The 16,242-nt window shown below is 37.6% G+C and overlaps 1 protein-coding gene across 7 annotated transcripts in view; it reads right to left on the bottom strand.

Moving 5' to 3' along the window:
- The window catches only part of NCOA2 (nuclear receptor coactivator 2), a 297,018-nt gene that overhangs the window by 101,085 nt on the left and 179,691 nt on the right, over positions 1-16,242 (bottom strand). For all 7 annotated transcript variants that reach the window (XM_030794911.1, XM_030794915.1, XM_003274812.3 and 4 more), the window contains 2 exons: positions 8,378-8,482; positions 5,651-5,823 (listed from right to left, as the gene is read on the bottom strand). In XM_030794911.1, the coding sequence (XP_030650771.1) occupies positions 5,651-5,823; positions 8,378-8,463 (259 nt within the window). In that variant the 5' untranslated portion in view covers positions 8,464-8,482. The remainder of the gene's footprint in view (positions 1-5,650; positions 5,824-8,377; positions 8,483-16,242) is intronic.

Raw genomic sequence — 16,242 nt, 5'->3', positions numbered from 1 at the left:
GCCAGCCACAAGATTCCCTTAAATGAGAGGCTAATTGAGAGCAAGGCCCTGACTATTTTCAATTCTATGAGAAGATGCAGAAGAAAAGTTTAAAGCTAGCAAAGGTGAGTTCATAAGGTTTAACGAAAAAATCCTCCGTAATATAAAAATAGAAGGTGAAGCAGCATGTGCTGATGGAGAAGCTGTAGCAAGTTATCCAGATCTGGCTAAGATCATTAATGAAGGTGGTTACACTAAGCAATAGATTTTCAATGTAGACCAAAAAAACCTTCTATTGGAAGAAGCAGCCATCTAGGACTTTCATAGCTAGAGGAGAGAAGTCAATGCCTCATTTCAAAGCTTGAAAGGACAAACTGACTCTTCTGTTAAGGGGCTGATGCAGCTGGTGACTTGAAGTAAATGTTCACTTCCCATTCTGAAAATCCTAGGGCTCTTCGTAAGAACGATGCTAAATCTACTCTGCCTGTGCCCTGAAATAACAAAGACTGAATGTCAGCACATTTGTTTATAGTATGGTTTACTGACCATTTTAAGCCCATTGTTGAGACGTACTACTTAGAAAAAGATTCCTTTCAAAATATTACTGCTCATTGGCTATGGACCCAGTCGCCCAAGAGCTGTGATGAAGATGTGCAAGGCCAAAAATGTTTGTTTTCATGCCTGCTAACACAGTATCTATGCTATAACCATGTTTCAAGGTGTACTTAAGAAATACACTTTGTAAGGTTATATCTGCCACAGAGAGTGATTCTTCTGATAGATCTGGGCAAAGTACAAAGAAAAATATTCTGAAAAGGAATTGCCATTCTAGATGCCATGAAGAACATTCATGATTCATGGGAGGAGGTCAAAATATCAACATTAACAGGAATTTGGAAGAAGCTGATTCTAACCCTCATGGATGACTTGAAGGGATTCCTGACTTTAGTGGAGGAAGTAACTCTAGATGCAGTGGAAATAACAAGAGAACTGGAATTAGAAGTGAAGCCCGAGATGTGACTGAATTGCTGCAATCTCATGATCAAACTTGAACAAACGAGGAGTTGCTTTTTATGGATAAGCAAAGAAAATGGTTTCTCAAGATGGAATCAACTCCTGGTAAAGATGCTGTGAAAACTGTTGAAATGACAACAAAGGATTTAGAATATTCCATAAACTTAGTTGATAAGGCAGGAACAGGGTTTGACAGGACTGATTCCAATTTTGAAAGTTCTACTCCGGGTATAATGCCATCAAACAGCATTGCATGGTACAGAGAAATCTTTCATGAAAGTAAGAGTCCATCAGTGTGGCAAACTTCACTGTTACCTTATTTTAAGAAATCGTTACAGCCACCCCAGCCTTTAGCAACTCCCACCCTGATCAGTCAGCATTCATCAACACTGAGGCAAGACTCTCCCACCAGCAAAGAGATTAGAACTTGTTGATGAGGCTCATATGCTTGTTAGCACTTTTTAGCATTAAGGTATTTTTAAATTAAAATGTATTAATTTTTTAAAGAATACTGTTGTACACGTAATAGACTACAGTACAGTGGAAGTATAACTTTTATACACCCTGGGAAAACAAAAAATTAACGTCACTTGCTTTATATTCGCTTTATGGTGCGGATCTGGAACTGAATCTGTAGTATCTCTGAGGTATGCCTGTGCTTACTATTTTTCTGTGGAATAGAAGCAATATTAGCCTCCCAGTTAGGGAAAATGGTTATTTGCTATCTGTTTCCATGACTCCTGTTTCTAAGTTATAGAAGAGAGAAGTTCTAAACATTTATGACTATCATACCAAATATAAAGAAATATCCTACTTCAGTATCAGAAAGCTGCGATGACAGTGCAGATTCCAGACCCAGACTGCCCTATTCTTTCGCTTAATGGCTGTGTGACTTTGCCAGGCTACTTAACCACTCTGTGTCTCAGGTTCCCCTCCTGCCAAGGGGGAAAACAATACACTTATTCCATGGTTTGTTTTGAGTACTAAATAGGTTATCAAATCTGAGCACTTTAAAAACTGCCTGACACACAGTAAGAACTATTTATTTAGTCTTAGCTGGTATTAAAAATTCTCCACAATTATTTAGCCAATAGAAGATCTAACTTAATTACTAAGTAACTAACTTAGCTAATAACTAAGGATTATGAATGTGGGCCAAATAAAACCCCACCAACATGTATGGAATTCTCTATTTGATAGCAGTCACACTATTAGCATCAAACTCTTGTGTGTACTTGCTCTGTTTCTACAAAGTCCATTCCACAGTTAATGCTCTTGGAGGGCTGGCGTTTATGAAATCTGGGTCTCATAAAGCGCTACGTACAACAGAATGCTTATTAATTTAAATAGCTGGTAATTTCCCCTCCAAATTTCCATCCTTTAGGCCATTTAAAAATCCTTTTTGTCTCTCCCTTTATTTACAAAGCATATAAAAGTTGAGAAGCAACTGACAAGAGCACAGACTTGAGGGAAAGAGCCCTCCATGCCTGGCTGACACGCCATAGCTTCTGACACTGGAGCGGGGTTCCATAAAGATGAGCCCAGCTTTCCTCATTGTGTTATCTTTAGTATGGCCCCTCATGCAACCCAGTTTAACTTCGCTAGGATAAATACGCAGGTGTGTTACATAATGCGCATGTTCTCCTGAGCTCCCAAATGCATTTATTCACGCTGACAACTAGGACTGAAATATAAATTAACTCTGGATAATGGTGTAAAGATGGTAGTTGGATTTTATTTATGCTGATTGGTCAGGGGATCAGTTGGGGTTGGGGGAAGACACAGAGTTAGAGAGAAAGACTTTGGCCTGACTTATGTGTTGTTCTTACTGGCTGTCAGATGATGAGAAAAATCAAACTGGCCCAAACAGAGCTGCTGATGGAGTGGTATGCAGGGGTTGCACAGATTTTCTGGCACCAGAAAAATTTTTTTACTTTCTACAAATAGGTCAGGCACAGTGGCTCACGCCTGTAATCCCAGTGCTTTGGGAGGCTGAGGCGGGCGGATCATGAGGTCAGGAGTTCGAGACCAGCCTGGCCAACATGGTGAAACCCCATCTCTACTAAAAATACAAAAATTAGCTGGACGTGATGGCGCATGCCTGTAATCCCAGCTATTCGGGAGGCTGAGGCAGGAGAATCGCTTGAACCCAGGAGGTGGAGGTTGCAGCGAGCTGAGATCGCGCCACTGCACTCCAGCCTGGGCAACACAGCAAGACTCCTTCAAAAAAAAAAAAAAAGACAGAAAAAATGGCATCTTTCTGCTTAAGTAGTAATGAAAACTACTGAACGTCTACTATGACAGGTGTTTACTGAATTTACATGGCTCATATCTTCAACAGCTATGTGACGTAGGTGTTGTTAGCACTAAACTCTGTATGAGGCAACTGAGTCTCAGAGGTAAGATAATTTGCCCAGGTTCAAAAAGCTCCTAAATGGACCAGGATTCATACGTAGCTCCTGTCTGATTCAATTCTGCTCTTTTTTAAAAACCGATTATTAAACAAAGACTATTCGGAAAATATCAGAGTAATTGAGAACTTAAAAGTACATTTATGCTTTTCATTTTTTTCATTTGGTATTTAAGTTTTGCTTCCCTTTACAAAACACGTTGCTTTTCAAATTAGCAGGAACATTATTAGAAGAATAAGACGTGACAGGGTGTATATTGCTGCTTCTTGGGTGGTTGTGGTATGCAGCCTTATGATTAGAACTATGGTTAAGGTATGGCGCAGTCCCAGCGTGACACATCTGAACATGTTTTATGGTTTGAAGGGGGAATTACCAAGGTTTTGCAAACTTTAAAAACTTGTGCAAGACCTTCATTGTGGTTTATATATATATATATGTTTTGAAATGTAGAAGTACTATCTAAACATGCAGTGTTCTCAAAACTGAATCATTCATAATCCTTAGAAACCTAAAACAAGAAGCTTAATGATTTCTTTACTGTAATGATATCAGCAACTAGAAACACAGCAACTTCAAGGCACTGGTTAACAACTTTAACCAATTATTTCTCCTAAGAGTTCTAGGAATATTATTTTATCCCTTTGCTGACACTAAAATATGAAGATACAAAATTGAGGTTTAAACTGAGTTTTTGATAACTAGTGAACCCCAAAGGGAAAAGAAAGACGAGTGATGAAGGGGACTGAAATGGGCACTGGGAGAAGAAACCCACTGGATGTTAAAGGTCATGGAGAAATCAGGAAATAAAGACTGATTTGCAGAGTGGGCTGGTGTTAGAAACTGTGTTGTGAATGCTATATGTATATTTTTATGTTCTTAGAAGACAGAACTATACTTGTAAAACTATTTTATACAGAATTTAGCTCAACAGTATATGTATGAAAATGGAAAATGCTAAGATGATATGCTAATAGGTAGCTAGGATTTTGTGACAGATAAGAGCAGACATTTTCAGTCTCATGTATTATAAAGACAAAGACATTATTTTTATGAAATATGCCTTTTTTGACTATTATATAAAAGGCAGATTTTAAAAATTTGAACTCTAAGAGGATGCATTCAAAAACAGATTACAGGTTGGGCACGGTGGCTCACGCCTGTAATCCCAGCCCTTTGGGAGGCCGAGGCAGGAGGGTTGCTTGAGGTCAGGAGTTCGAGACCAGCCTGGCAAACACGGTGAAACCCTGTTTTTACTAAAAATACTAAAAAATTAGCAGGGCATGGTGGCGGGCACCTGTAATCCCAGCCACTCGGGAGGCTGAGGCAGGAGAATCGCTTGAACCGAGGAGGCAGAGGTTGCAGTGAGCTGAGGATCATACCACTGCACCCCAGCGTGGGCGATAGAGTGAGACTCTGTCTCAAAAAAAAGCAAAAAAACAAAACAAACAAACAAAAAACACATCAGATTACAAAAGATAATAATCTCCCCAGGCCTAAAGAAAAGCAGTACGCAGATACTTCAAGAGCATATATTGGCCCTGGGCACCAAAACGTTGTTCATACATGCCGAATAAAGATTTATTTTTGGCACCACAAAGTCAAATGTGTTCTTAAAAACATTATTTTCTTGATATTTTTCTGTAGGCAAAAATATCAAAGAAAAGAATCATAAAATTATCTCAGAAAAAAAGAAAACCATAGGAAGAGAGCTGTCATGTTCTGTGTTTCAAGTTCACAGATAGATTTCTTACTGGAGGTTAGAGCCTTTCAAATCTCTTGTCATTCAGGATATGAAATTCTAATCTAGTGGCATGGCCAGTTGAGGCTCAGACTAATCAAATATGCTGACTAGCTGAAATAGGAGGTGCTTCACTTCCTTACTTCTGGTTTACATCTCAAACTGGCTGCTACTTGCAACTTTTGATGGTCACTTGCTGTGTGTGCCTTGAAAATGCCATGGTGTGGGGAGGAGAATTGTGGGCACCTAATTGAGTTTACTAGATGAAAAGTTCCATCACCCTGACTCACCTCGGTCTCCTCCGTCTTTAGGGAATGGCTGAATTTTATACAAAGCCTATTTATAAACCACTGCAAGCGATACTTGCATTCATCTTACACTGTGACATCATTTCCTCATCAATAATTTAAGCATAAGAAATGGATTAAAGGGACTCTGAAGGGACTTCTCACACAGGGAAAAACAGAAACCAATTCAACTCTTCAAAATACTAATTCAGTCCTCTTACCTTGTTCTTTGATCTGACGAATTTGCTTCACAGTTTCTTTTAAGATTGCACATTTGTCAGGTTTGAAGTTAAAGTTGTCTATATCATTAAAATTTGCAAAAATCAACTCTGCAAGTTCTTCTATATATTTATTTTCCTGTTCACGATTACGTTTTTCAGTGTTCCTTTTGGGGCTTAAAAGAAGAAACACATTTTTATGATGTATTTGAAAAAGAGCTATTGTGAAAAAAACGAACGTGTTAAACAAGTTTAATACAAAGATAGCAAACAAAAGCTACCTATATAAACACAGAAATACTTTTGGGGGAAAAACACAATTTTCCAAAAGTATTCCATGTTTTTTAAAAAAATCAACCTAAGCCTAGTTTGTAATGAAACTATCTGTTCAATGTGTTTGGCGTCTCCCACTGGACTGTCCGCTTCACAGTGACCAGGACTGTGCTCATCACTGTGCTTAGTGCAGTACTTGAAACAAGTGGGCACCAAATTAATTGACAAATAAGAGAATGTTTCAAAAAGGTAAAGGAGGTTATATTTTAAAATTTATTTAAGATTATTAAAAGAGAAGTTAACCCAGTTAATAACAGGAATAAATTTCAATAATTTTTGGTAAAACATAAAAAATAAAACCAGATATTTATAATTTTATAGACTTCTTCAGAATGTTAGTAAGCAAACCAAACAGCCTTTTTAGGTAATGCAAAAAGTCACAATATAGCTAGAAACAAAAGTGAAACTGACCCAGGAAATTTGTTAACTGTCCAAGCTGAATGACATGCAAAATATGAACAAACAGTCCAATTTCAACTAAAGTTTTAAAAAGTTAATGGAATGGAAAAATATCAAAAGAGGCAAAATCTCATTAGAATGTGACAAAATAGTAAACTCAAAAGTTCCTTTTCATAATAACAGCATACAATTATTTTCTCAAGTGCAAAGGAGGGCCCATTAAATGACATTCAAAACAATACAATAAGGCAGAAAAGCAAGTTGCTTAATGTAGCAGCTTTCTGTATTTTTATATATAATTATTTGTATATAATACTAATTTAAAAATTTCTGGATTCACAATAGACTTTCATATATCATCTCTAAATATGTTTGATTTTCATAAAGTAATACATAATATAATACAATGTCTCTATTTTATAGTGTTTATACAATTTGTCCAGGATCACCCCACCAATTACTAGCAGAGTAATTCAGAATTTGGTTTTTTTTCTAAGTCTCATTTTTACCTGTAGCTTCCGTTTTTACAGCAAAAGGTAAAGAGTGGCTGGAATGCTTAGAATAGCCCAGTTCCCATTCTGGCCCCCTCCACCACCCTCCACCCATGCCCTCTCACCCTCACACAAGGTAAGAAATAAATGACAAATAGGTGAGAAAGGGGAGTTGTGTTCAAAAGACCCCTGAGCGCCCCAGAGGGAGGGCTCAGAGACCTGCCACTACAGCCCACAGCTGGGACAGTTCCCATTTACTCCCACTGCCTCCCCAGGTAGGGCTACTGACTATTAAAGGCAGTCTGACAGACAGAAGTTTGTGGTTTACCAGGAAATACTAGGGAACCTAGAGGAGCTGGGGGCTGGGATGTAGAGAGTGGAGATTTATTGGGCTTGATGTTTTGCTTGGCAACTAGAAGGGGAAAAGGGAATATAAAATATTGGTGTTTTGCCCTTTCTCCTGTTCTGCCTCTCTTGATGACTTTTCCTAGCCCTCTTCCCTACTATTTTTCATGTCTGATGTTTTTACTGTCCATTAGGTAGAAGGTGTTTTTATTTAATTCTTAAAATTATATGATTTAAAACACTGAAAAAGTGAAAAGTCTCTCTTCTACTTTTGATAACTATTTGCCCAGTTCTCATCCACCGAAACAGGTAGCAACAATTATTGTTTCTTATCCTAAAACAACACAGATTCTTTTTTTCTTCCTCGTTTGTACAAATGGTAGTATTCCATAAACATTTTCTAAACCTTGCTTTTTGTCTGTAACAATATTCTTAAGAGATTTTTTTCATATTAACCCATAAAGAGCGTCCTCATCTTTATCCCAGCTGCATTGTGTTCCAGGTTCTAGATGTACCACAGCTGTTTAACAGACATTTAGGTTTTTCCGAATCTTTTGCAATATACACATCATTTTGCATGTGTTAAAGTACATAATAGGAAAATTCCTAAAGGTGGAATGGCTAGTTCAAACAGGATATGCATTTATAATTTTGATACTGCAAAATTACCCGACATGGGCGTTATAACAATCCACACTTCCACCCATAATATATGAGATGAAATTTGCTTTAAAATTCTTTGTTTTATTCACTAAAGAGCCACAATCTTTGTTCTCAACTCAGAAGTACATGGGTTTAACATTTTATGTCATTAAAAATAAAACAACAAAAAATAAAACCCATTATAAAATTAACGGCAAATCTTTTTACTATAGGATCTTCTTCTTGTTATAATATTGTGTAATCAAACTCAATATTATTAAATAAATTGATTCTAAGAGTCAAAAGATACCAGAAGTTTACAGCTTTCCTCTTTTCGTAAAGAATACAATCTGTAACTGATTTGCATATTCAAAATGTAAGCAAGTACATATTCAGCGATTTAATTAAGGAGAAAAACCAACACAATATTTGAATTGGCAGTAAAATCAATGCTAAAATAACAAAGAAACACTCATGTGGCTTCAATAAATACTGATTCCTTTTCTCAGCAAGAACTAACCTGGGTCCAAGTTGGTCAGGACATTCCTTGCGCTTTCTTGTCTCTGCCCTGGAGGGGTCAGAGGTATTTTCTCCCATCCCACTCATCTTGAACACATATCAGCAACTAAAACAGAAAACAAAGAGGAAGAAAAAAATGAAGAGAGCTGATGATGAAGTGTCTGATCATTTTACCAACAATAAAAGAACTTTGACTCCAATCAGAAATTTGAGACCAGTAATTAACACATTGTTTTATGTGCATGTATAATTTCTAACATAAAAGCCGTCTCTTTAAAAAAATCTTTTAAGATTAAGCAAATGTAAAGGTTAACATTTAAGCAACAAACAAGCCTACCTCATTGGGCCCAAATTCTTTAAACAGGAGTTGTATTTCAACAGCACCATGAACTACATCTACCAGCTCTGGGTTTGGGCTGCCAGCCTCCAGTTTCAAGAGTGATCTTGCACCATGTGGAAACTACAGGTGTTGTAAGGGCTCCTCCCAGTCTCTGTTTTGGGTTAGCCAATGTGAAGTCTGTGCTGCAATAGCTCACCCACGACAGACAGCCCAGGGAAGAGCCAGTGCCAGGACACGAAATTGAGGATTTTCGAATTTAACTAGGTACATCTGACACCCCTGTAGCCCTGAGTTCCTGCACAAGGCCTCTTCATCAATGCCCCCTTAGTGGGGGATCTTCCTGGCCCCTCGGGAAGCTCCTGTGCCTGGCTCTCCTGCAGCAGCTGCCTGGCTGCTCCTCCTTCGGTGCCCTCTCTCTGTGGCAGCTCACCTCCCTGCACACAGCATGGTCGCTTCCTCTCTCACATCCTGCCGCCTCCAAACTTTCCTTCCCTCAGCTGGTTCTGGCTGCTGTGGCCAAAGGTCTTAAGATATGCCCCAAAAGTCAGGGGAACTTGACTGACCCCAAGTGGGAAGGACCATGATCAGCTCCTGCTTGCTGAATTCCTCTCAATAAAAAAATAAAAAAAAAAAAAAGAAAACCAGTGTGCTCGTCATCACTAACATAATCAAAATAGTATTTAGGTAAGCAAGAACAAGCCAGTGACAGAGGTTTAAGTACTAAAAGAGCTAAACAAAGAGACTTACAAAGACTGTGAGGAAAACATAAAAGATAAACTCAAGGTGTTCAATAACTGCTTACCAAAAAAAAAAAAACAATGCAGCAGGACAAGTTGAAATCTGCATTTAAAGTCTTTCCTAGAGCTCCTATTCTATACTACTTCCCCTTCCTTCTGGCCCCCAGACTTCTAAATTGCCTTTGCCCTCCTTTACTTTTTTGTAGTGGCTTCTTTTCTTTTCTGGATAGAACAAAAAAAAAAATCAAAGGGAAGGCCAAGTGCATTAGAAGACAGAGAACTTAAGGAAGACGACAGGGGACAATCGAGAGTAAGGACAAAGAGCAAGGAGGTCTAAGGAACATAACGCATACCAGTCAAATCGCTGGGCTGCTTCTTCCCTGTCATCTGGGCTGCCCAGTCTCAGCTGTACTACAATAATTTCTTCTCGCCACTTCTGATACAATAGCGCAGTGGAGTTAGTTTTTTTTTTTTTTTTAAAGAGTCGTATGTAAGCAGAATGAAGAAATACTGTATCCATTTACGGAGGCTGCACCCATGGTACACATTTGATTCAAGCGGTGACACAGAAGGGAATAATTCTCAAAGCTGATACCCAAGCTTCTTGCTGGTTAGGGCAATGCAACCAAGTCCCAATGTCCCACACTGTGGTCGCAATTTTGGCCTGATAATAAGTATAATCTGTATTTATTTACTATGAGAGAGGCAGACTGTGACAGGCAGAATAGCAGAGAAGTTAAGGGCCAGTATTCATGTCCAAGCTTCACCACTTTTAGCTATGTGAGGCTCACTTGAGACCAGGAGTTGGAGACCAGCCTGAGCAACATAGCAAGATCCCATCTCTATAACAACAACAAAACCCTAAATTCCAGAACCCTTCTCAGATGATACCTTATAGACAATCACTTTCAGTACTTCTCTCTGAACCACAATTCCCATGGTTTCAATCATGAGATGTAAGAAAAAACATTACACATCCAGTCTAAGTAAGCTTTCAACAAATGACCTAGGAGATTTTCACTCTGAAAGCAGCTTTCTAGAAGTCATACAAACTTAAGAAAGTTTCTATCATTAAAATAGAGCCTTCAATATACAGCATAGTAAAATGCCCTATATAGTAGGTATAGGTGACAAGTTTTGTTGTTAAAATGGCTATTCCCCCCCTCAAAAGTATTGCCACATATACTAAAATGTATGGTACTATCAGAAAGATCAGATAGCTTTCAATAGACAAAGTAAGTGACTGTTTTACCTAAAGTCATATACACCCAGTTTGAGGATGATTTAACATTATTATTTGCATCATTTACCTGTGAATATTCTAAATTACATACACGAACAACTGTAACATACGAGGGACAGCACTGGGACATAGGGATCAGAGGGAGGGAGAAGAGGAGCCATTTTCTAGTCTAAGTATAGTAAAATCATTTGAGCAGACTGTTTATAATTTGCTTGTACCTACTCAAGGTTGGCTTAAAAACCACTCTATTTGTAGACTGAAAATACCATAATTTCCTCTTGAAGTAAGTTATTTAAATGCCAAGTGGTTTTCCCTTTTGTTATGTAGTGGTATCTTAAACACATTGCCTCAAAATCTGCACCTTTCGGCTTGATGATCATAATTGCTTCCCTATATTTTTGTGTCTACTGCACATGTCCTCTTCTTAGAGCAACATTCCTGGGCTATGTGCCCCAGTACACACCTCCAACCTACCTTTCCACCACCAAGGGGAAAGTGGGGTGGAGTCGGGGATGCCTGGCCAAGCCAAGGAAGGATGGCTGCCTCCTAGTAACCTCCAGGAAGTGCCAACATACAAGGATGCCCTGTCTGAATCACTGCAAATCACCCATAAAAACAAAAAGGAGACAGACCTGAGACCAAAAGAGAGGGGAGAGAATGTAACACTGACACAGGAAAGGGAGGAGAAGGACAGGGGGTGACAGGCAGCTGCAGTCCTAGAGCAGACACATAAATTTATGCCCTGCGTTTTAGTAGGAGAGCCAAATAAATAACAGAGAACCTCACGAATGAGGTGCTCTAACCTAGTGGACTGCCTGATATTTCTAATGCTCTGTGTGAGGAGGCTGGGCTGGCAGCAAGTGTCAGTATTCCACACTGGAACAGGAGGTGGGGCCAGGTGAGTTCATTTTTCCCCCCACTCAAAATACTGGGCAATGCAGAAGTGACACAAATAAAAACCAGAGAGAGATAGATAAGTTATAAAAATGACTTTCTTCTAAGTTATATAAATTACTTTTTCTGTATAAATGTACATTCTAGTGTATATTCACTCATAGAGAAATATCTAAAATAAACTCTATGGACAGAGGAATTTTGATGCACTTTTGTAGATCGAAGTTAAAAAATTCATTTCCAGTGTAAAGGTAGGAGACGGAAAATACTAAAGAGCAGCACTGAAGGTTCTAAAATTTCATTTGGTGACCAGCTCTAAATTAATAGTTTCTTATCATTTCTGCACACTCACATGAAATTAAAATTCTTAAGCATCTCACTGTCAATGCTGAAACTGTTTAACGTAAATCACACAAACTGAAAATGACACAAACTCTCAGGCTGTATTTGATGGTAATTACAGTCATTGAGAGCAAACCAGTTTCTACCAGATGTTGGGGGTTGTGAAAGGACAAGGCTGAAAAAAAAGTTTCAAATCATCCATTCTTGTTATCTGTAACAACACAATAGCCCTGCTTTCACAGTGACCATACATCCTCCCTTACATCCCTTGATATCAACTTGGATGAGCTAGACGGTAGGGAAGAGTTACAGCCTTACGATTAGTAAGTTTTATCTCTAAAAAGTAACAATATTCTGGGAGGGGTGAACAAAGCCAGCTGAATCCTTAGTGTAATGACAGAAAGCAAAATAAAATGTTAAACCTCAACACAATTCAAAAATGTACTTTCATGGAATTCACCAATATAACTTATAAGGTAACAAAGCTGTTGCTCTCAATACAACCTCATACCATTAAAGCTTGTTAATCATCCATAATTTATGTAAACGATAATATGCATTTTATCTTTTATCAGGACAGGCTATCTTCCAAACAAGGCTTGTAAAACTGCCAGATGCATTATATACAGAACAAATTCAGTTAAAGAATAAGGATACTACTGCTGCTAAACTCCAAACATAATAAAGTGATCGAACATCTGATCCTGACTGCTAGCTCCAATAAATGTTCTTAAAGTTAGGCCTTCTCTGAAATTCCCCAAGTTAGAAACGACATAGAAAGAGCTACTGAAACCACTTCTCTTATGAATGTCTACCTGAAGAGGACCTGCCTGATAAATCATCTAGCTCTTGTTATGAGAAGAGAGAGACTTAGAGACTTCCGAGGTTCCTTCTGAATTCTCTTTACGATAGACATGTGAAATTGTATAGTATGTAGTCTAACCCTTTACAAACTTTTAAAACCAAGAAATGCTCAAGCAATATTAAAAGTATACATAAAACCTCACTTAAATACCCTTCCATTTCTATTCAACTAAACTACAAAAGGATAATCTTTTACAGCCCACTGTTTCTCAGAATCCCACCTCAACAGCTAAAGCTGCATCCACTATTGCTTTATCACAAATGAAAACATTTGCTCATTTTAAACTGGTAACAGTTTCTCCTTCAAAGTATACTGTGTTCCAAGAGCGATCCAAGCAAAATTTCTGGGCCAGGCTCTGATAAGTCTAAAAAACATAGTATCTAATTCTTCAATAAACAAAATGTGCTTTTTGGATGTAGATGCCTGAGAAAGGTAGAAAAGAAAGTAGGCCAAACTTGGGAAGTCAGTAAGATGATACAGAAGACATCCAATTGCTAGAGGAAGGGAAATACCTCTTTTCAAATAGGGTTAATTGGTCGAAATTACCCAAAGCAGACATTATTTTGGCAAGATCCCAACTTCTGGCAACAGTTGAATAAATATTCTATGCAGGAAATACACAGACTACTCAAGGATATAATGTCGATTCATACAAAGAATCATCACACAGACAAAACAGAAGTAGAACTATGTGGATTTACTAAATGCTGGGATGACAGCACACAGAAAATCAAACGCTGCTTCCCATTGGCAAACTAATAATGCATTTAACAGTGATAGAGGACATGACACAATATTTTAAAAATTTTTACCTAGTAAAATTATGTATTGTTTCCTCCCAAGTGTCATTACTCTTTTTTACCAGATCATAAGGGCTCTTTTAATTCATCTTTACATAACACTGTAGTGCTTCTTGGTTTTCACACAGTAAAATTTTAATTTGCCTCACATACTATAGTATCTACAGATTAATGTAGACTCAAAAAACTGTACATTAATTCATATAGTAACAGCAGTTAAGTCACAAAGTTAGAGGACTCACTTCAAATAAATCCAGAAAAATCCAGAATTTGTTTTCAAATAAGTTCAACTTTACTAGTTTACAGCAGTTTACTGTACATTTGCCTTTTAAAAATAACAATAAGATAGACACAAACCACTATTATTAGGATATGATTTTCAATACTAAAACACTAGCCATTTATTGTTAGGTAGAGGATTGAAGAAAGTAACATATCCTACAACTGAAACTAGTCTCTAGGTAAACTGGCTTTAGCACCTACCTTCTCTTATGCTGTGTCTTAGTCCAGGAACAGTAATAACAGTGTATAAACAAATGTCTAAGCTAAAAATTCCTTCCTCTCAGTATCGTCTGCTCTTAGATTACTTTTGTATAATGGCCTTAAAGTGGTGTATTAGACAGTAACTAGAAAACATATTCCATTTTCTGACTGAAAGCCAATAATACTCATGAATTTTTTAGCTGAAAGACACTTCAAGATGCCATTGGGAAGACTGTAATAAACACATTAGGCTGCAAACGGGTAGTAGCAGCTCTTTAACACATGCTGCAATAATCAAATAAATGGCTACATTCATGTTCACTGGTTACACAAATATTTTGCTGTAACATATCCATCATCTGCATCTCTCCTAAAGAAGGGGAAAACCTCCTTAAAAGTCTTATCTTAGCAAAATTCAGGGCAGAATACATAAGTAGCAGAGAGCTGTTCTAAACTATCATTACCAACGTGGGGGAAAATGTCTAGTCTGACATCAGTGGCACATGATGGCTTCTACTTTCTAAATTCTCATAGGCCAAGTTCCTTAACATAGCCAGTTACTGGACTGCTTATATATCGACGTCAGCTGGTGCGAATGTGGCCAGGAATAGCAAGACTAGGTTTTAATAAGGCCTCAGACGAGAAAACATCGCGGGAAGAAGCTGCATTCCTTGCATAACGTAAGCATTTTCCCTCCCCTTCAAGCAGAGTGTACTCAGTGTCTTTGTATTATTCTGAAAACCAGTTTTCACCAAAGGCTTAGCATTCTGGAAAGAAGTCATCAAATCAAGGACTACAATGACGAAAATTCAATTATCTGTCTTTATTCTGAAACCCATTTTAAATTCTGTTATGAGATTAAAAAATGACTTTCTAATTCCTGAGAAAGTTAACTGGCAAGGTCAAGACAGTCTGTACCTCTACAAAGAGTGTTTTTATCATTTGAGTTGTCAACAGTTCTTAAATAAATGACAGTTCTCTCTCATAGCGTAATATGTTGTTTGGTTTTTTTGCTAACATTTATTGAAGACTTATGAGTTAGGTTACTTAGCACATATTTCCTTGCTTAAAAGCCACAATTTGATATGTATATATACATCTTATAGATTATCTAACCTCTCCGACCTGTTTCCAGTAATTTGCCTAAGTCACACAGATCACGGGTGTAATGATAATAACCATCATCCACGGAGTGTTTCTACGTTGGTTGGCGTTTTCTACGTACTTTACCTGTATGCACTCCTTCAGTTCCTGTAACAGCCTGATTATCACCATTGTATAGATGAGGAAATTGAGGTACAAGAGAAATAAAGTAGCTTGAACAAGGCCACACAGGAAGTCTTGGAGCTCATGAATCCAAACAGTTCCTCAATTCTTAACCACTGTAATGTGGGCATTGAAGGTTCCTATACTTTGATACTTTCACTGAAGACAGAAATTTATAAACTAGTGTCTATTACAGGAAGCAGTATATTTTAACTTAGTCAACAGTGACTACGTAATTTGAAAGCACTTTTCTTTTTCTTAAAAACAGTATCACCGTGAAATGTAAAGCACTTCTTTCTGTTAAACAGTGCTTATGTTAGAATCGTGTATCCATTTATTCAATAAATAACTAATGCTCCAGGCACTGCTGCAGATGCTGGAGAGAAAGTCATGACAAAACAGCTAACAGTCCCTGTCCTCCTGCAGCGCACACTCCAGTGCAGAAAAGAGGTCATGCTCAGCTCATGCACAATTATTCCCCGAAGATAAGCAGATATTTTTGTTATTATTGAATTTATTATGAAGTTATTAAATAAGACACCAACTAGAAATTTTATCTGGCATACCAAGAATGCTCAGTTTCACTCAAAACAGTAAAAGCCTTCTTTCTTCTGTTTCAGAAATGGTAATTGGTTAATTTAAAAAGTCAGTTATGAAGGGTAATTGTAAAAATGATACATACTACCTTAATAATTTCCTTTTAATTTTAAACACATAAATGTAACTTTGAGTCTCAGTCTCCACTGGAGTTTCACAGTGCCCTTCTTGCATAAATCATACCTATACCTATAATTTATCATCTAAATAGTGGACAATAAAACCAGTGTCTACTCTCTAATTTCTGTTTATTTAAAACAGACCTAGAACTTATAGACACTTAGATTTCTTAAAAGTGC

Source organism: Nomascus leucogenys, chromosome 16 (genome assembly GCF_006542625.1).
Source record: "Nomascus leucogenys isolate Asia chromosome 16, Asia_NLE_v1, whole genome shotgun sequence".
NCBI lineage: Eukaryota > Metazoa > Chordata > Mammalia > Primates > Hylobatidae > Nomascus > Nomascus leucogenys.
This window is presented reverse-complemented; position numbering and strand designations above follow the sequence as displayed.